The sequence below is a fragment of the Oreochromis niloticus genome, linkage group LG15 (assembly GCF_001858045.2).
Source record: "Oreochromis niloticus isolate F11D_XX linkage group LG15, O_niloticus_UMD_NMBU, whole genome shotgun sequence".
NCBI lineage: Eukaryota > Metazoa > Chordata > Actinopteri > Cichliformes > Cichlidae > Oreochromis > Oreochromis niloticus.
The window spans coordinates 3,152,464-3,173,279 of NC_031980.2; the positions used below are offsets into that span (position 1 = coordinate 3,152,464).

General features: G+C 39.1%; 1 protein-coding gene across 1 annotated transcript; it reads right to left on the reverse strand.

The window, feature by feature from the left end:
- Nucleotides 1-11,198: 11,198 nt before the first annotated feature.
- Nucleotides 11,199-20,233, reverse strand: LOC100702969 (poly(A) polymerase type 3). Its single transcript, XM_005449791.4, has 18 exons — nucleotides 19,882-20,233; nucleotides 19,472-19,633; nucleotides 19,277-19,343; nucleotides 19,087-19,168; nucleotides 18,795-18,904; nucleotides 18,663-18,716; nucleotides 18,443-18,554; nucleotides 18,231-18,320; nucleotides 17,717-17,855; nucleotides 17,524-17,596; nucleotides 17,298-17,418; nucleotides 16,987-17,071; nucleotides 15,642-15,695; nucleotides 15,353-15,472; nucleotides 15,154-15,260; nucleotides 14,847-15,076; nucleotides 14,187-14,266; nucleotides 11,199-11,276 (listed from the first exon to the last, which is right to left on the reverse strand). The coding sequence occupies exons 1-18, from the start codon at nucleotides 19,887-19,889 to the stop codon at nucleotides 11,264-11,266; spliced, it is 1,707 nt and encodes a 568-aa protein (XP_005449848.1). The 5' UTR covers nucleotides 19,890-20,233; the 3' UTR covers nucleotides 11,199-11,263.
- Between the last annotated feature and the right edge of the window lie 583 nt (nucleotides 20,234-20,816).

Sequence of the window (20,816 nt, forward strand, 5' to 3'; positions counted from 1 at the left end):
TTCAGTGAGTCACTGAGGCGAACAAACACCAAAAAGATTTTCCGTGTCAGCCCACAGCATGAGCCATAAGATGAGACCTGGGCATGTAAAATAGACCACCCCTCCTTTTCCATCCATAACTTAAGCAGAGATCAGTGGCTAACACTCTTAATCCCAAGGGGGTGCTTTCTGAGCTGTAATTTAAAAATAGCGTTTTAATAACACACCACTGCTACAGTACATTAATCTCAGAATTAATTATCTACCCCACCCCCAGCCTATTTGCTTGAAAGAGGCTCTTTGCTGCATTTCTTGTGTTTTAGTTCTATTTATTCCACGAATGAGTGGATAAAGAGATGCATGTGGAGTGTCTTGTGTCGAGTGCAGTAATTATGCAGTTGCTAGTATATTACCAGCATGTATATGAAAACCAGCAAGCGAATTAGAGGTTGTCATCGGCATAAATGGTCAGCAAGGTGAGTTGCTCTTAAGTGGCTGAGTCTGGTTTGTGCAACATAAACAAAAAAACAGCCCAATTAAAAAGTGCTTTAAATAAAGACGTGGGCGTAATCTAAAGATATTGTAGCAAACAGCTGCAGCGTGGAGACTAACTTCATGTTCGTTTTACATTTTTATGCGAGAAAATGTTTTTAATCACACGTCACTCCGAGCAACAGAAAGTCAATTCCAAAGAGAAATTAAGGAACATAATGTGACTGCAAGGCAGGCCAAAAGGCAGCGCAAATATTCAAAAACAATATTAAACCGCAATAAATAAAATATGAACCTTCTTTGGCAATATAGCGCTCAAGTATCAGGGGACGTGGGCACTTAATGCAAGTTAATGAAACACAAGAATCGCGTTTAAAGGCTCGGCAATCGCTGAGCGTTTGTCGAAAGGTGATGATCGTGCTGCTGAGCCCTCTGGCAGAAGTTGCCGGCTGACAAGAGATCAAGTTGAACACTGACAGTAATTATTAGGATATAAGCTTAAGAAGGTCTTGTGGAGAGAGAGAGAGAGAGAGAGAGAGAGAGAGAGAGAAAAGGACAAATCATTTTTCTCTGCTCCTGATTGACTGGCTGACTGACCTCTATTGTCAGAGCTCCACAGCTGACAGTGATCTGCACACATACATCACTTTGTATGTTCTCCGCCGAAATGTGCGCATACTCTGCATGAGGCAGGTGCCCCCGGGTCTGTGTATCACAGATAACCTTTACAGGAGGTGCAGTTCACGCCTCCCGGCCCCCGCACCTTCCTGCTATCACATCAAAGGATCTGGATGTGGTTAAATTCAGACACTGGAGAGACGGTCGGGGCTTGGCATGCATGATTGATGTCGAGTTTGTAACATTAGCTATCATAAAGTGTAACACAGAAGATAGTGTGAAGTGTAAGATAGCGTATGAGCACGCTGAAGGAAATGGGAAACTGTTTGACAGCTTTTGGTGTTTTATGGTTTCCTGTTGGTCTCTCTTTGCTCTGGACTAAAGCTATTAAAAAGTAGGACCTGCAGTAATTTGTGTTATGCAATGTGGTGGGTCTCAGTGCCCTTAAAGAAACTCCTCACACATGCACAGAATCCCTTTCAGACTCTAATGTTTCAATTAATGCTGAACAAGTTATGAAATATACAAGACTTGGAAGCAAACTATGAAAAAAATGACACACATTTTGGTTGTTTGTGACATGACTCTACTCAGATTTCTGTGTCTCCAACATGACATCCTATTAATTTTGTTTATATCGAGGCAGGTGGTTGTCAGTAAAAGTCATTTCGTCAATCAATTTTTTTTTCGAACGGACTATTTTTCAAATGAAAAAATAAGTTGCTAATTTTGTCAGTGCTCTTTCTAGACACTGCAGGTTTAATTGCTAATTGTTAACTGGGAATGAATGCATTTGCATATTAATTAGTTAGCCCATTTGCATTTTTAATTTGCTGCCTTCAAAGGGGGTGAGATAAAAGGTCGCACAATTCTGAATAATTTAAATAATTTATGCTCCATTGGTGAAAAGAAGCTGAACAGAAGTGTTCTGCGGATATTAACCCCTGAGAGCTTTTACCGAATAAAGCACTCCAAAAATTGTTTTAACAAATCTAATTAAACGGAAAAAGGTCTGAACACACAACCACCCAGAGCACCAGGAGCTAGAGTGTGTCCTCGGGAACAAAAAACGCTCAGGAGAGAGTGATGGAGGGTGTATGGCTATGGAGGACGAGACTTCCAACCCTCTATCCGGATATGAAGGCCTCTCGTAGTCTTTTCATCATTCAGATTGATCAAATACCCCTACAGGAATGCTGATGGAGCCAGTGCTTGGTAATAGGAATTCTCTATGAAGTTAAGCTGCTCTTTGCAACGTGACATGCTCCATAAGCAATCAAAGAGATGCATGTACTGTGGCGGATCCTTGAAAGTTAGCCGAGTGTGTGTCCAAGTTGACATTTTAATGAATGGACACCACTGGCACGAGTATGTTTATCAGATCATCGCAACAAAGTACTAACAAATAGACAGCGTCTATAACTTTAACCTTAACTTTCTTCTCCTCTTCTAACTACTCAAGTGTCCATTAAAAAAAAAAAAAAAACTTCTTTTCCATTTTTGGTGCAAGGAGCTGATATTTTCACTCCCTCGTCTTCAACCAGGTCCCGACTGCATTGTGAAACTGTCTCCTCGCCTTTGTCCCAGTGATCTTAATTACAGGCCCTGGGCCCTGTGCAGAGAAGCCCATTTAAATCAGAACACATCCAGCTTCCATTATGGGCTTGGCATTTGGTCTTTGTGCCCATGCTCTTAAATTACATGCTGCCAATCCTAGTGGGCACGGGCAAGATGAGGAGCGGAGGATGGGTGAGAGATGAGGTGAAAGGGGGATGAGAGAAAGGAGAGAGGGGGCTGAGAGCAAAAGCGGAGGGGGCCACAGGCTGCACTTGTAGACAGAAAGCTCACCCCTCCCTCTCTTCTTCTGCCCTCTTTATCACCAGATAACTTATGTAAAGTAGCAGATGAAACCCATTCCCATTCACGTCGGCCTGATTGTCAGAATAAGCTTGCATTCCTTTGAAAAGTGATTGACCGTCTGAAAGGGTACAAATTAGGGGCCTGTTCGTCTTTTCTTCTCTGGTCGTGGGGTTTATTTGCGGCAGATTCACCCAGGCCCAAAATTAAGTGAACTCAGGCAGGGATGAATGGGAGTGCTCTGATTGAATAATTGATTTCCTTTGTGCGGCCTGTGTTTAAGAGGGATAACTAGACATCCTTTGGAGTGTAATGATTGTAATTACTGCGATGACTGGTCATGTCAAATATGACACAGGAAAGGACTGTTATTAACCTTTATTCTCCACTTAGAAAAAAAAAACTAACCCAATATCCTCTTGTCTCTTCAGTCTGCATATGGGTTTCACCTCTGGTACAGGCATGGCTGCTATAGGTTGAATGCATGGATGAACTCGTTCCCTGTCTTCCACTCCTGTCCCATGAAAGGTAGATGGGTAATTGACTGTGCAGTCAGAGTCACTGGTGTGTCAATGACTCACACGGCTAGTGAGCCTTGGGGTAACTCTCAAAGTACAATGCATTATGGCTCCAGAATTTAAGTGCAAAAGATAGGAGTTATTGCCATGTTCATGATATCTGTCAGATTCCCATATGCCTTGACCTCTCAAGCAGCGCGGCCTGAAATGGGCTTTAGTGCACTTGACGCATTTGAGGACCTCAGTGAAACACAGATTCATCTCGTAGTCATCAGACACAGTCTGCTGAAGTTACTGTACATGTGGTCAATTCGAGCTACCGTGTAGCCAAAACAGTGAAGCTTAAAGCCCCAGCTTAAAAGCTACACATGCAGACTTAACTGATGGTTGCAGTCAAGTCTGCACATGCAGCTGTCTCCATGCAAAGGTCAGACATAAATTCTCTCTGACTTGACCGATGTACAACTCAATTTTACACAGAGAGACTCTCAAAGTTCTTTTTTTTTTCAAGAAATTATGCTTCATTCATTGAATATTTCAAAAGTCTCTCATTTTTTAAATGTTAATTTGGTTACTTACAAATAAAACGTCAAGTTGTAAAGGCAAAAAATTGGCCCCTCAGAAGTTTTGCCTCCAGGGTTTCCACATCCAGCACACCTAGAGCAGGATTAGCATTCTTTTGTGTTCATGTTTCCAGCACGTTTTTGCTAATAGCCAGTCAGGATACAGAGTTTTTATAAAAACTTTAAAAACACAAACTGCAGTATTTTTTTTTTTTAAAAAAGGTTCATGAGAACTAAACTGCTGCGTGCTGGAGCACCAAAATATGTTAAATGAGGTGTATGAGGCTCTCTCATGCCTCATGCAATGAAACCTTTATAACTGCATTTAATTTCCAGCATTAAAGTATTCACCTTTAAATTGAGCTTAAAATTTTAAATGAAACAGTAGACATACAATATTTTATTAATATTATATCGAATGGTAATTCTGCTTGAATATGTAGAGACAACAGTTTAAAAAAGACTACAGTCAAAGTCTTTGAAGTGTCATTAAATCGAAAGTACAAGAAGCATAAGAAAACCATAGCCTGTATAAAAAGATGTACGCTCACAACTTGGTTTCTTTATTTTTATTATTATTATTATTATTGTTATTATTATTTTCCCACCGCCATGTTGGGCTTTTTAGAGACAGAAGTGACCATACATAGGTAAGCACATAAAATGATGAGTCATCAGCTAATGCTAATAAAGTACAAAATTAGACCACACCCTTGGCTCCAGGCTTTAACAAAATCCAAACGTGTCAGTCATTAGAAATTAGTCAGTTACTGCTTTTGTTGGTTTGTTCGATGTTTTTCTGGACAGATGACCAGAAGACCAACGTTTTGTGCTAAACACTCATGTGGTTAATACAGAAAGGGCAGTTTCTGTCCCTTCTGAATTGACTTTATTTTCGGCCCCAGAGGACACGGCGTGGGAAAAACCTGAACTAGTAAGGCAGTCTGTTTGTTCACGTAAATGAGCAGCAATTAACTTGTTTGCCCCCATGACATTTATCAGTCCAGGGTAATAAAGCTGGTAAACAGTGAATGAAAACACTGAAATTTAAAGCTAAAAGTCAGATAAATAAATAAATACCATCAGCTATCTGTGGGATTTGAACATAAAGTCTCTGAAGTGCATTTTAACATGAGCGATGAGCCAGCTGATGCTGTTTTTGTAGCGCTGTGAAACCGCAAGGAGCTTACAATACTACTGTTTTGTAGAATTGGATAAGAATTTTCAATATCCTGATTTTCTCACCTAATGTCCTCAGGGAATATTTGTGTGTATGTGCTCACACACATACGCACAATCCAAAAATGGGGAAGCTTTATGTCCATAAACGTAGAAAGAACAATAGATTCTATATTGGATGTATTTTGACAAAGTGACTTGAGACTGCGTTTGTGTTAACAGATGGAAATCAGCTAAGGTTCAAAGACTCAAGAAATGCAGGGCCAGAGGAAAGCTTTATAGTAGCCGTTGGATATTTAAATAGTTTTGTGTAACTGTGTCGCATTTTAACAGCTGGTCCAGAGGCTGTAACTGACAAGAACTAACTTTTACCACTTTTCTGTCACACACAGCCCACCTATCTCCAGGCAAATCATAAAAGAGGCATCAGAGTTTTTTTTATAACCCCAGCCCAACCTCCAGGTGAAAACGTCCAGACATGGAAACACCTGTTCAGATTTTCAGCTTATCCAATATTTTGGTTCGTCATTTAATTTCTACAAAACCAAACTACTCTGCAGAGTGCTCACACCCTGGTGGGTTTGATAAAAGACCCTGGAGTAGGACGCTGGAATAGCTTTCAAAGAAGATTTTTTTTGTACTAAAAATCTTGCAGATGGATGACCAAATAGAAACAGTGTAGCATTTTTCAGTTCTGTGTTTCATGTTTCACGGTGACCTTTCAAAAAACAAGGAAAACAAATATTGAATTTAATTGGAACTGTTTTCCTTTTTTAAAATCTTTTTTTTAGCAATTTGGAAATGATCTCAAAGTGAGATTTAATAAAAAGGCCAAAGCTGGTGAGACAATCTGAATTTCAAATGTAAATATGATTAATAATGACTTGAGAAAAAAGTCTTTTTTCCCTCACGCTCATAAGTCTACAAATGAAGACACAAATTTAGTCTGGAGTTGGTTGCGACTGTGCCATCCTGCTATTTGTGTTCCTTAATGACTTTCTAATTCCTTATCAGTGGGTAGCTAGCCTCCACAGCAGGCAGACAGCGAGCAATGGCAGGGTGCCATCCAGGAACAGGTGCTCTTCCATGTTGTGCTTATGGTGTCCGTAGGCCTCAATTACATCCTTCAGGTTGCTTTTGAATTGAGTGAATCCCAGTGGGTTCAGCGCCTTGCTCTGAGCTTAACTTTTTCTCCTTACACATTTCAAAGCTTGACATTGACTTCAGTTACCACTTTGTTGCCCTGCTGGAAACTTGGCTATAGGGTTTGTTTTAATTTGGCGGAAAAGTTATTTTCCATTGCAGAAACAAAAGAGGTGCCATTAACTCAACTGAACTCTGATGGAGGTACCTGACAGCTTTATATTTATTTATGTTGGTTTTTTATGACCGCCATCACATTTGAGCTTCATTCTACTGGAAATCTTTATAAGCATGGTTGCTTTGAAAAGGTACAATTACTTTGTTTCAGCTTTGCTTAAACATGGTCATTTCAACCAATTACAGTTACAGGTATAAACACCAGCCAGTGTTTGTAGACTTGTGCTGTGAAAAGGTGTAAACACAGAATTTTAAACAGGTGGCAACATATTCTCATCCCAGAACGTCCAATGAGACAAAAGTACAAGGTGTCAGACCGTGATTCGTGTCACGTTTGCACCTTTGACTCCTGAGCCTTTTTTGAGTGTGGTAGGTACTTTCCCTTTCACTTGCTGGTTAGATTTAGCCATTGAGAACTATTTGAAAAGGTTACCAAAAACTACTAGTTTAGGTTGAGAAAAAAATGGTAGTTTGTGTTAAAGCACACGGCTTCCCAAGATTAAACACACATCAGAAAATGGTGTGAGGACTGAGTTGGGAGTGACAGACCGACCTCATTACTCATTTTTTTCTCTTTTATTTTATTCTTTTTAGCGTTTTCAAACTTCATTAGAAAAAGCAGTCATACAGTAGGACTCCTTATAACTGCATATCTATATTTGAGACTATTTTTTCTACTGAAATGTGTTTGATGTTCTTTCAATAAGAACAGTTCATTTACAAAACGTTTACATCGGGGGTGCCAAATATAAGGCCTGGGGTCCAGAATCAGCCCTGCAAAGACTCCAGTCTGGCCCACTGGACAGCTTTAAAAGAATGTGGTGAGGTGCACAGATTTACATTGTGGGTTTTCTGTGGCGCACATGCTGCAGTGAAGCTTGAATCAAACACTGCGCCCTCCTGCCCTCTGGGAGGCGCTATAGGAGCCTTCGGACTAAGACCACCAGGTACTGGAACAGCTTCTTCCCTACAGCTGTCAGACTCCTGAACTCTGCCTCCTGACACATCACCCACTCATGGACTGAACATACACAACCACCCATAACTGAACACACACACAATGGACAAAGACAAACAAATGGCCGACCGTACCCTCATACACACAATAATAACATGGACTGAACCACCACTTACAACCACTGGCACTTTATATAACTACTGTAAAATGTATCCATATATCTCACTGATCTCGACTGCACTACTGTAAATGCTGTATTCATACTGTACAATACAATAATTATAGTTTTAGAACTGTTTATTAATACTTGCAATTGTATATCTATAATCTGCTGTAGCTTTTCATATTTATACCAAACCTGTTCATAACTTGTACATTCACTTCAGTTATAGCCTGTACACACTACGTATCGGTCCAATACTGACCTAAATTACTGGATCGGATATCGGAGAGAAATAAAAAATGTGATCCGATCCATTAACTTTCACAAAAGCACCTCACAAAACTTGCGACATGGCGTAACTCAGCTCTTGGCACGTCGGAGCAGTATGCGTCACATGATAGAGCGGCTGTCGGCGGTCTGGTTGAGCATTTGGAGCCTCGCTACCAAACCAGCATTTCATCTCCGAGAAAGTTATTTAAATTAATCTCTGAATGTTTGTAAAGCATTCCCACGTTAAGCTTAACAACCGATATATGGAGCGACTGCCTCTCATTCTCTCCCTCTCCTGTTGCTACTTCAATCATGAAACTGATCAATGATCGGCTGATCAGCTTTTCTGTCGCGAGTCCGTCTCCCTTCTTTGTTTTTGGCCCACTTTGCACCAGAAAGAGGAAACCAGCGGCTGAACAACAGCAGCACGTTTAAGCTTGATAAGCTGCTGTTAGAATATATTTAATATTACTTTCTACACCAGGATCCTTTTCTACGTAGCTGACGGCTGGTAACTGTGCAGGGGCGGATCTAGCAAAGTGTAGCCAGGGGGGCCGATAGGGCATTAACAGGGAAAAGGGGGCACAAAGACATACTTTTCTTTCTTATTCTCATTTAAAATGTCTAGCTTTTAATAAATATTTATATGAATCTTACACCCAAAGTTTTAATCTGATGTAAAATGTATAGAAGTCCATTACTGTATATAGTAACTGTTAAGTCTAATGTATAGTGAGCTATAGTACTTTTTCCTTTGGAACCATCTGTGCAGTCTGCAATTCTGTTGAAGAAAGATGTTGAATCTATTTAATTATTGTAGAAAAATAATTGATTTCTGTGCATTTTTATTCAGTTATTTTTTTAATTATTATTATTATTTTTACACATGCATTAAATTAAAGTTGATTACGTTGATTAAGCATCACGATGCGGAGGGTGGGGGTGTTTCCCTATTTTTTTTTGCTGGGAGTTTGCAACCCTGTTAGTTAGGTTGTTTAATATTTCTGCTAAGTACTCTTTAAAATTGCAGAATAGGGAGGATGGAGCAGGTTTAAGTTTGTTAGCTCAGTATTGCTGAACTATGAAATATTTTGGGTGCAGTGTATTTTTTGCATACAGGTATAACAGAATAGCCTTAGTGTTTTTTTGTTTTTTTTTACTTGAGTATGAACTTATACAAAATGCAGAAAGATATTTAAAAAAAACTGTTTTATTGATTAAAAGATACACTATATCGGATTCATATCGGTATCGGCAGATATCCAAATTTATGATATCAGTATCGGTATCGGACATAAAAAAGTGGTATCGTGCCATCTCTGCTATATAGTACATTCATAACATACCTTCATACCGTGTACATTGTATCATATCTATAATAGATCTATATTCTGTAATATATCTCTATTATTGCTAAAGCACTTTCTGGATGGATGCAAACTGCATTTTGTTGCCTTGTACTTGTGACGTGTACAATGACAATAAAGTTGAAATCAATTCTAATTTTATTCTATTCTATTGTGTTTAGTGCCAGGGTTCCTCTTTGATACTGGTACAGTAATTGCTGAAATCATTTACATGATATTAAATAATATTAATTAAAGTTATTGGCACGTGTCGATCAAAACTAAGCCACCTTTTAAACCAAGATATTTACATTAAGTCTTACGCTGCACTCATTTACATGTGGCTGAAAAGTGTTTAGAGGAGCATATGAAAGTTGTTTATTGTCAACAGTAATAAGTAGACTTCAGAAAGAGGTCTGAATGGAGCTTTGTATCAGACATTTTGACTAACATTTTGACTTCACCTGTTTTCAAGAATTTTGCTTGACGCAAGTTCACAGGCTGTGACTAATTTAAAAGATCGTTATTGTCCAGATTTATACGTCAGACTGTTCTGCAAAGCAGACACTGAGCATTTTCTTTGCTTTTTAGGACAGTTTTCCAATTCCACAATTTCCAGATGACTGTCAGAATAATTTAGATACATCCTGATATTAGTCTATTATTAACACTCTTGTCTTCATTTGTGGAGCATAAGCAGGTCACACTTTACAAACAGACAATATTTTGACTGTCAGAATCACTAAGCTGATATCTACTCTCATTAATGCAGAAATTACAATCCATAAACACAAACAGCCAAATGCTTTTATTTCTCTTTCACTGTTTTTATGCTTTAATCTAGCCAAGTTTCCTATTTTGTCCTATAATTTCCTTACTTGGGGACATTTAGAGGACAGACATTAATTTTTCTTATAAAAAAGACTCGGACTCATATAAATTAGAGGCACGCTGTGACCAGAACCTGGAAAGCAAAGATTAGCATCAATTTAGAATATATGTTACTGATATCGGTGTGTTTTATGGGCTCATTTTCTTCTTGTAAAGCATATTGAGACTTTGGGGAGTTCACATTTAAATAAAGTATTAATTACTTCATTAATTTACTTTCTTTGGTGCTGAAAATGTGGCTTTGGTCCAAACTTTAATGGGCTTCCGAAAGACATTACATTTACACTTTGTGTAGTTTTTGAATCCCTGCTATCATAAAGTCTTCTGAAGGTAACTGTTCAAATGCTGCAATGTAGAACAAAACAAAAAAACTACATTGTTTATAACTAGAAAGTTTTCCATGTGTAAAAAAAATTTGCTTATTTAAGTTTGTTTCCTGAGGCGTCAGGCATTCACTTCCCCTCGCACAGTATATGTGCACAAATTCAATAGGTGCAGGTGTGGAATTAAGCAGCAACCAGGTGTGCGAGAGTTTGTGGATATGTATGTTTTTACAGGTAACTGCTGCTAAAGTGGATGTGACAGTTCCTGGTGGTGGGGGTGGGGTGTGACAAGGAGGGATTGACCCTCTTATCAGTGATCACTTTCAAAGAAATAATATGCACACAACCCCACCTCTTGACTGACAGCTTCAGTTAACTGAGCAAACACAAATATAAAGTCATTTTTCTGCCACTTTGTAACTCACCATAACTCAGTTAACCGAAGCTGTCAGTCAGGAAGGTTGCGTGTGTGGCGTTGCTGTTAAAGTGACCATCAAAAGGCCAGTTCCTCCCTTGGTTTCCGCCCCGTAACTGTCAAAAGTCAGTCAGTCAATTAGCACAAGCAGCACTTCAGTTTCTAAAGCAGAAGCTCTTGGATGCTTGTGGGGCTGATTTATGTGCTTACATGCTTTTTTCTTCTACATGCAGTGATGCATGTGTGTATAGCACTATAGTTTCAGTACAATGTAAGCTTAACACACACAGAAATCAGGCAATTAAAGGAGATGGAGTATTTTATTTTTATGTATTTATTTTGCAAGCAGAAAGCGATTCAACCGGTGGCAATTAAGTGGTCTGCCTGTAAGAGAAACAGCACTAAGTTAGTGGTCAGGCTTGTAACACCCCCCTCTGTAGAATCATCTGTGACTAGCATGCACAAGTACAACAGATATCATAAAGATTTAGCAAATAACTCATGGAGTTTGATTTGTCTTGTACACAAAGTAAAGACTAAAATGTGTGTAACAGATTAAAAATCTTCAGTATTGGTATCAACTGTGTTATCTTCCCCAGAAATGTCAGTTTCCAGATATTAAAAGTAATTTATAGCCCCAAAAAGTAATTAACAACAAACTCAAGCCAAGATTTCTTTTTTCGTTTTTTAAAGAGAGCAAAAAAGAAAAAGAATCCGATGCCTTTTCCGAAGTATTACACTGGATCCTGTCAGGGAAAAACTGACACAGGCACATTTCCCCGTGAATGGCACTTCTCTTCCACCACACTGGTCAGATCACTCAGAGCAACATAACAGTACACATCTACCAGGCCTCCTCTGATCTCTCCCAGGAAGGAGACAACACTTTCATATCAATACCCTGTCATCTCACAATGTGGCATCTTCCCCTTTGAAGGCACAGTAGCGTTGTTGCTGTTGCTCAGATGTGAAACTCTTTCTTAGCTTTTATCATCCTGTTTTTTGGGCAAGGAGGAGAGTAGTGGGAGATGAAGGAAACAATTTCTTTTTAACTTGGACCCACCAAAGTGGAAAGAAACAGCGTGTTGACAGGTGTGTGAAAGGAGTGCTGCTGGGTCAACTGGGGAACTTCAGAGACCAGTTTAGAAGGCTTAACAAAAGTCTCTCGAAAGAGTGGGCTAGGCTTTCTGGCAGAAGAGCAACTACCAACACTCATGTACCAATCAGAAGTTAGCACTGAAGGCTAGTTTCTAAGAATAGCTGATTTATTTATTTATTTTTTTTACCAAAGATTACTATTTGAGAAAAAAACCATGCTGGTGCCAGAAGAGACAGAAGCCGGAGAGATTTACTCCTTGTCCTGAATTACCAGCCAGCTGTAAACTACAAGTCCCATTCCACAGCAGGAGGATCACTCCTCCCATTAGCCTTGGCAAAGAGCCGACCACAAATGTGAGAGCCGTGGTCGTCGGGAGGCCCGGTTAGGACGAGACCCTCTGTCACTCACTGCGACACTTGTCATAAAATCATTGTATTGCCATCAATCCGGGGACCTAACCACCACCACAGCAGATGGAGGCCCAGCAGGAAGACAGGGGGCCGTGCCCTGAGCCTCAGCCCCACACAGAGTGCACACGGCAGGAGTAAGCAGGGCCACAACTACAGGGGAGCCCCAGACCTTAAACTGGACCTCCTGTGGATACACCTCTGGATTGAGTCCTAATGTTGTCCTTGATTAATTACAAGCAAATGCAAGTGAGGGAAAAACAGGCTTGCTTTTAACTTCAGTCAGATCAGACACCTATTTAAAAATATATCAGATCATCAGTGATTAGTCTGGATCACAATTGTAGATATCAGGAAATACATCAAGGTCTAAACAGTGGCCACACAGAGCACGAACACGAAAACAGTGATAAACGCGGTGTGCAAAGAATAAACATGCCTTGCCTCCCCTGAATAAGGATATGTAATGATATTCATAAAGAGACCACCTACTGAGAGTGCAGAAAAAACTGTTCCTTAGCAACAACATACACACTCTTACAAGCCATATCTTGGGAAATTTTGACCGGATTGGGATGCAAACAACAGAAAACCTTTAACTAGGCCATGTTATGAGACAGCTCCCTATGGCTGAGTATCTCAGTGTCTCGCCTGGCACAAATCTTCCCCCAAAATGATACATATTGCATATCAACAAAATACAGTAAAGAGGAAAAGAGCCAGCTTGTGGTATTTTTGCAAAATCAAAATCTCAGCCCGGTTTTAGTCCCGTTCAAATTTTTACTTGAGTGATTACAAATCATACAATTAACGTTCCAACATCCATTATGACTAAATGTCAAAAAGAACAAAAGTACCTTTTTGAGCTAGCTTTAAAAGAAAAGAAAAAAAGCACATGATAATTTTACAAGTTCTCACACAACGGATACTTTGTGCTCACAAATGGCCACAAAGTGGTCAGCCTCACCTTTTAAGCTCTGTTCTCCCTCAATCACTCGGAATCAGTTTCATATCATAAGCTGAACGACGCAAATGTCGCATTTGGTGTAGAGTGAGGAAATCTATTCAAAGCCAGTGAAAGTATGAAACTCCTAAGCCTATGAGGAATTGAAATTGAAAGCTTATTTTTGTTTTGTTTTTTCCCCCTTTTTTCTTTTTCTTTTTTTGGCAGTACTAAAATCTTAAGCATAGTTCCTATTAGCCTCTTTATCCAAATAGATTACAGCCCAATAATAAGTGATGTTTGTTTGTCCCTGTCATTAATTGCAGTTAATCAAAGACAGCAGATGACTTAAAAGCACCACTTAGCAAAGAGCTGGAAGAGGTCAACAGACAAAACACTTTCCTCTGGGAGCAGGGCTTCCAGGAAAAAAGAAAGAAACGATAAATTATTTTTAAATGCACAACATAATAGATCATCACCCCCAATGTATTAATTAGCACCTCACTACTATTATCTGGTCTCCAAATCGACACACTAAAGTGAAAAATGCAAGCATTCGGATTCTTTAATTTCCTTCCTCAAAGTGCAGAATATTCGCAGAGATAACTGAATCCAAAGCTGCTCCCATAACTCTAATCTGCAGCATTTTTTTTCTTTATCAGCCACTGACTGGCGTCTGAAAAGTTGATCTGTTCACACATTGCTTCACTGCAGTTGAGCAGAAAGGCTTCATTGCCCTCTTGTGGTAAAGAGATGAAATTCATCAAAGTGTGTAAGTGTAGCATGGAAGACATGAACTGGAGGAAACTAGGGAGAGGTTTCTGTTCATTCGTGTTCTTCTGTACCTGGGGGCTGTAAGGCTGACGGCGGGTTTCGCAAATGCAGAAGGTCCAGTGACGTTGGACAGCTGGTCCACGGGCAGACTCTGAGAGACAAGGAACAGACTTATTCACAACATATTAATATTTCTTGACAGTCTCAGAAAACTGATAACAGTCTGATGTCTTTATGTTAGGGGTAAGGTAGGGGTGTCAAACATAGGGCCAGGGGGCCAGTATCAGCCGGGCAAAGACTCCAATCAGGCCCAGTATTTTGTAGCAGTATTTTCATAACCTTTACAGCTTTTCCTATTGATAGAGATCCTCACCCCCTGCCATCCATGCCACACCAAAGTACAAGAATATTTTCTCTGAATTAATTAAAACTTCATAGTCTCAATTTGTAATTACAGGATACTAACTTACTAAGCAGTGATATACCAGAACCTTTAAATTTTTATTATATAGTTTCACCAGTCAGCCCAACTTGCTTAAGGCAGTTTGACACTCCTGGGTTAAGGTAGTGTACAAGACTAATACAGACTCTAGGAAGTGACATAGCCTAGTATCTAATCCACCTTAAAACCAAAAAATGTTTGACTTTTTTACCACTTAAGAAAGCAAAACAAAAAAAGAAAACCAATCTAACATCTAAGACATGCAATTTGGATGGATGATTGAGCAAACCTTGTCATCTTTGATTTTTTTGGATGGTGTCTCAGATCTATGGAGTAGTTCTCTCTTTTTCGTGCCCTGTTTGTCAGCGCTGACAGGTGAGACGTGACAAGGCGGCAGTGTTTCAGAGGGTTGGGGAGCTCTCTGCTGTGGCTCATAAATGAGGTCTTCCCTCCTTAGGCATGCGACTGATAAGGACATCCCTTCATCATATATGTCAGAGCTCCTGGCCAGGCTGTTGACTTCAACAAAATAAAAACACATTTTATAATTTCAGGAATTACTTTTTTCTAATTAAAAAAAGAAAAGAAAAACTTACTGATATTAGTGAAGGTTTCGAAGCTGCATTCTAGATTTATTTTACATCTTTCAGAGTCTTTCACATTTAAGACAAGTCCAATGAGCCACATTGTGCTCTGTCCATCTCTAAACCAGACAGAAAAACAGGCACGAGTTAACAAAGACAACGCTACTCATAAACACAGTTTAAACGTAACCAGAACATCGCTTGTGTTTACTTTTTATTCGCTTTTCTGTGCCCAGGAAAGGCGTGTGGGTGAACATGGGCCAAGGAGACCAGCTCATTTCGCTCCAAAGTTGACACCAGTAATCTGATTTTCGACTCCACGAGGCCAACCCTGCCAGAGCGAACAACACAGAGTTTTCAGAAAGAGGACAGCGCTACAGCAGTCGGGAATGAAATATTAAAACTGTTTTCAGCCTTTAAGAGAAGTGCTGGAACACATAAGAAGGATTCATACCCAAAGTCATGAGATGTTCCAGTTTTGCTTTGCGCGATGTACTCACCATTCGAGACACTTCTCTTCTGTAGTATAAGATGCTTCCAACACAGCGTAGTGCCTTGAAACATGAGACAGAACAATGGCGATAGGCTCCACACATGCTGGAATCTTACATTAATCATGCTTCCTGTTTTTGAAGCTGATTGACTGTCTAATCAATATTTAAAGCAAGTCAGGCAGCCTAACAGGACAGTGGGTAACAACGCTGTACACATAACAGAGAGAATACTGACGTACTGATGATTTCCCCTTTACTGCACTCGGTGTAGCCCTCACAACAAACAGGCAACAGCTGATGATTACACCATTAACCTTTTATTTGCCATTTTATTAAGTAACCCAGAAAATCAGAACACACTGTGATTTTATTCAGACAGGACAAGATTGGAGATTAGATGAAACTTTATTAATGTGGGTTCCTCCGGGAAATTCAGTGCAATATAAGTGCAGCAGGAATGATAGAAGCTACAGATTCCACAAGAGTTTAGAGAAAGCATTAAAGAATCAGCGAATATCAGGAGCTCAAAAATGACTCAAACCATCCAACAGCTCATATAGCGATGAATAAATGAGAAACTACTTCAAATACCCCAACAGGTTTCAGTTTATATTTGAATCATGGACAGAAAACAGCAAAATCTGTTCAACAAACCCACCACTCCACCATTATGCAAATGCATGTCTGAAGCAGCATACCAAGAGTTTAGAAAGCAAACAAATAATTTAAAATCCTCACAAAAACTGACAGACGATCCGCTTCCTATAAAATGACTCAAACAGACTTCACTGAACGCTTTTCAATTAATAACAGCAAACAGCCAAACTTGTCCAACCACAGTTCAGGAAAGTCAGGTACAAACGTAAGTTTGTCACAGTTTCAGCAAAAGCGGATCCACTTTTTAAATTTAACCAATCAGGTTTCCTGTATATTAATTGAATAACAGCAGTGCATTTTCTGTACAATCATCGTACAGTCGGCATCCCAGACATTTTCCTAAAACAATAACATAAGACAGCCTGGCTTAATCACCCACTTTAAATTTACACAGCACACAGAGTAAGATTACAAAGTGTGCACAAAACATTCTTATTTTGCCTTTTATATACAGCAAAGATATCAAAATTTAAATAGCTGTTAATTTAATTTAATTTATTATTATTACAATTTAAAAAGTCAAACATCATCAAATACAACACTCTTTTCTTTGTCAAAGTACAAATGAACAATCAGAAGACACAAGTACAAAAGAGCAACACAGTGTGTAGTAAAATATTAAGAAATGAGGGAAGACAGTTGTGTTCTGTGTGTGGCAATGTCGATTTTCATCTTTACATGTCTTAATACATACTGGTACTTCTGGAAAAAGTCTGTTTGTTCAAAGAGTTCAGACCACTTTGCTTTTTTCTGCTCTATTTCCTGGCAGATGGCGTGACCTTTGGACGAGGAAGGAAATAAAACTGGTTAGAGTCCAGGTATAATTAAACCCCCTCGCTTTGCTTACAGAAGAACATCCCTGATGTTGTGAGTGAAACAGTCTGAACAGTCCAGCTCAACTCAGTGAACAGTTTCACCTGAACAACTGACTTCACATTGGAGCAAACAGAGAGGTTCAAAGACCGTTAAATTACGCTTGTATTTATGGTGGTTATAATCTCCTACCTCGATGAATCTCCTCATTCAAGATGGCGAGCGTGGACCGAGAAACGTTGACTGAGGTGTTCTGCTGCGGGTACGCTGGGGTGATGATGGGCATCAGGTGACAGCGGTCACTTTGATTGACCTGGAAACGCAGAAGCACGTTTTACTTGTGCTTTTTGAAAATGTTCATTTACTAAACATCTGGCAGTGGTGACTCCACCAGATGTGTTTTTTTAGCTGGGCATACCTTGGGATCCCAAAAAGGAAGGTTGTAGTTGCATTTTTCTACTTCTATCAAGCGGATTGGGATCGGCCACACCCTGAGACAAAACATATGAGAGTTTCACAGCTGATCTTTGTTTGCATTGGGTGTTGACACTTCATTTTAAAAATAAAAGTTTTTTTCATCAAGGAAATGGGGAAAAAGTGAGACAACTCACCACATGGAGAAGATCTTGAAGAATTTTATCACCAGGGTAGAAGTGGTAGCATTTGGGTACACCTGACAAATCCTGGCTACCATTATGGCCCACGATACACCGCCCAAGAAACCCAGCTTGTTGGAGTAAATGTTACGCTCTGAAGGGAAACAACAGAAAACATTAGACTTCAGCATCTATATTATTATCTCAAAGCACCCTTTAGGTATTTGATAAGACTTTTATAGTTTGCATTGCTGCTGCTTCCTAATTCTCCTGCTAATTCCTAATACTCAAATTGGTACTTGGACAGGTACTAGTCACTGTGCCACCAAACAATAAATCATCACTTATTTTTTGGCCTGTGGACAGAAGACTATGTCAAAATACTAACAGATGTGTCAGGAGGTAAACTACTCAAGGTCTACATTTTTAATTTCAGAATGTAAGGCTCGTGCTTGAATGAAATGCCAACATGGCTTAACAATATGAATATAAATGTGTAATTATCCTACAAGTTGAAAGTTCGACTCACGTTTGGCCCATAGTTTGATGGCTCTCAAAGCAACCCTGAAGTTGAGAACATTGGGTACCAGCCTGAGAATCTGTTCTGTAACTCTGTAGCCTACAGACAAGAAATAAAAGCAGAATTTTGTTTTATTTATTTATTTTTTAAGGGGGGAGGCCAAGAAGATCTGTCAGGTGCTAATTAGCAATTTAATTACCAAATTTTAATCAGACACTTACCGTTGAAGCTTCTGACACAGCGTATATCTATGTCCTTCACTATGCTGTTATTGAGAAGGTCAAGGTTATCAGGAACGCTCCTCCGAGACAGCAGAGCGAAGACTAAGTCAATCTTTTAAAAAAGACAAACACAAAGACAATGATTAAGACAGATACAAAAACACTGTCCCTGAATCATCCTGCATTTTTTTTTTTTAAATTTGCTCTCTAAACAAATTACCTGTATCCCTTCCCAGGACAGTGTGATGACCGGGACGTAAGCCTCTTCGATGGCCTGAGGACAATGATACCGTCAGCTTGCAGAGCAAAATGTCATTCAACTTTTGTACAATAACTCAGTAATGTGAATGACCTGTATGTCTTTGACCTCCTTCTGAGCTTTCAGCTTTGCAAAGAAGGACGTGAAGAAGGCTTTTCTCTCAAGGAATCCAGGTCCGACACACAGAGCATCAATATCAGCACCTGTCAAAACGGCACTATTTCAGATAAAAGCAAAGCCAAGGAAAGAGCTAACTACTGTCCTGCCCTGGGCTATCATTTTCACCATGTTCTTTCAGAAAGTTAGCGCTGAAAGATGCCGTACAGTCACAAAGACATGCAAGATTTAATTGCACAACAACATTAGATAATGTCTGGGTAATTACCCTTTGAGTGAACTCCCAGATGATACGAGCCAAATGGGAAGATCTTGCCTCCAACTTTTTCTGTAACCACTTCAGGTACGTTCTAAAAATCAAATGACATTACCCATCAAAATAAACCCTGTGCAACTCTCTTTGTTTTTCAGATTTGGAGATTCTCTTTTAAAAAAAAAAATGCTAGATAAATTCTTACCATTTCTATGCATATTTCTTTGAGCCAATCCCTAAAGAGGGACTCCAGTCTTCTGAAAACCCTTTCTCTGCAGATGAAACAGAGCATTTTGAAATTTCTCTGAAGTGAGAGGTGCTATGCAGTCAACCGCTTGCACTGACTCTTTCTCAAGGTGATGCAACATTAAACAGGGCTGGAAAAAAATATGTACAACACCTGTGCTCAAATTCTAAGTTGTTTTCATATACATTGTAGGATTTCATAGTGTCTAACAGTTTTCTGGTCTGGATCAAGTTTTCCTCTTCAGGTAGATCCTCGCTGATAGGACCAGTGAGTCCATAGGTCTTCGGCATGTTTGACCATGTGGGAGTTTGGCTCCTGTTTGGATTAAAAGGAAAGTGTACATGCTAGTGTACTAATGGGAAACCTTAAAAATAAATAACATTATGAGAAAACTAAAAATATGTATAAAATATACTATTTTGTTACGAAATTTTAAATATGATTCCTATTAATCCCATAACAAATTCGTAACCATAACAAAGACCGGATAGCAATGATATTTATGTGTTTTAACTAGCTAAATTGCTGAAAAAGCAGGAAAAAAATGGGATGCAAGTACTTACTGAAACATTGTTGCACTTGTTTCTTTAGTTGAGTCAAGTATATCTTGCTTGCTTGCTTTCTCAAATCAAAACAGCGCTAATAACGACACGCTCCTCCAACATTCCATGTTCAGCAATGAAGGTGAGCAGCAGAAGAACAGTGACACGTGACGTGAGCCCCAGGTATGTATGCTTTTAAAGCTGCATTAAAGTCCACATGCAACACTACAAGTATCAAGGTTAATTTATACAAAAAACACTGTAATAGATAAACAGTAATAATTTAACTCTGTCTGTGAAACTGGAATTGAGAAATAAGTGTTCAAACCTAAAGTTTTTTGAACATGTTTAGCGCCCTCTTGTGTCAGTACAGAAAGTGACCTCACCGGGTTGGTTGCTGATTATGGAATGACATTATGTTAGCGAACTAATAACAGAACCAGTTACTGAGTGGAAAACAAGGCTGTTAAAAATAAAAACAGCCTAAGAGAGTCACTTTTTATTACCCCTGGCTGCAACAATATGTATATATATATATATACATATATATATATATATATGTTTTTTTTGTTAAAAAAAAAAAATAATAAAGGCTAGACTGTCACTTTATCGCTTAGGCAGTAAGTCGTTTTTTATTATTTGGCTAGCTGCACTGAAACGGGAAGATCCACTTGTTAGCAATGATGGTTGGGTGTCCAGGTCAGCTGTGCCGAGCTGTGCAATTAGAATTAATATGTGTAGATCATGTCCACTTTAAATTTATATCGGCGCAGTCAGAGTAACTGGGTATTAGTTTTGTCTCAATATAAAATATTTTAATTCGATATTTAAACATAACAAAAATATTTGTCCATTACCTGTGGTATTACATTAAAATATTACTTTATTTCAAACGAAGCTCATTGTTTTGAATATCATTAAGTGTTTAACTATGTTTAATAAAGCTGATACAATTA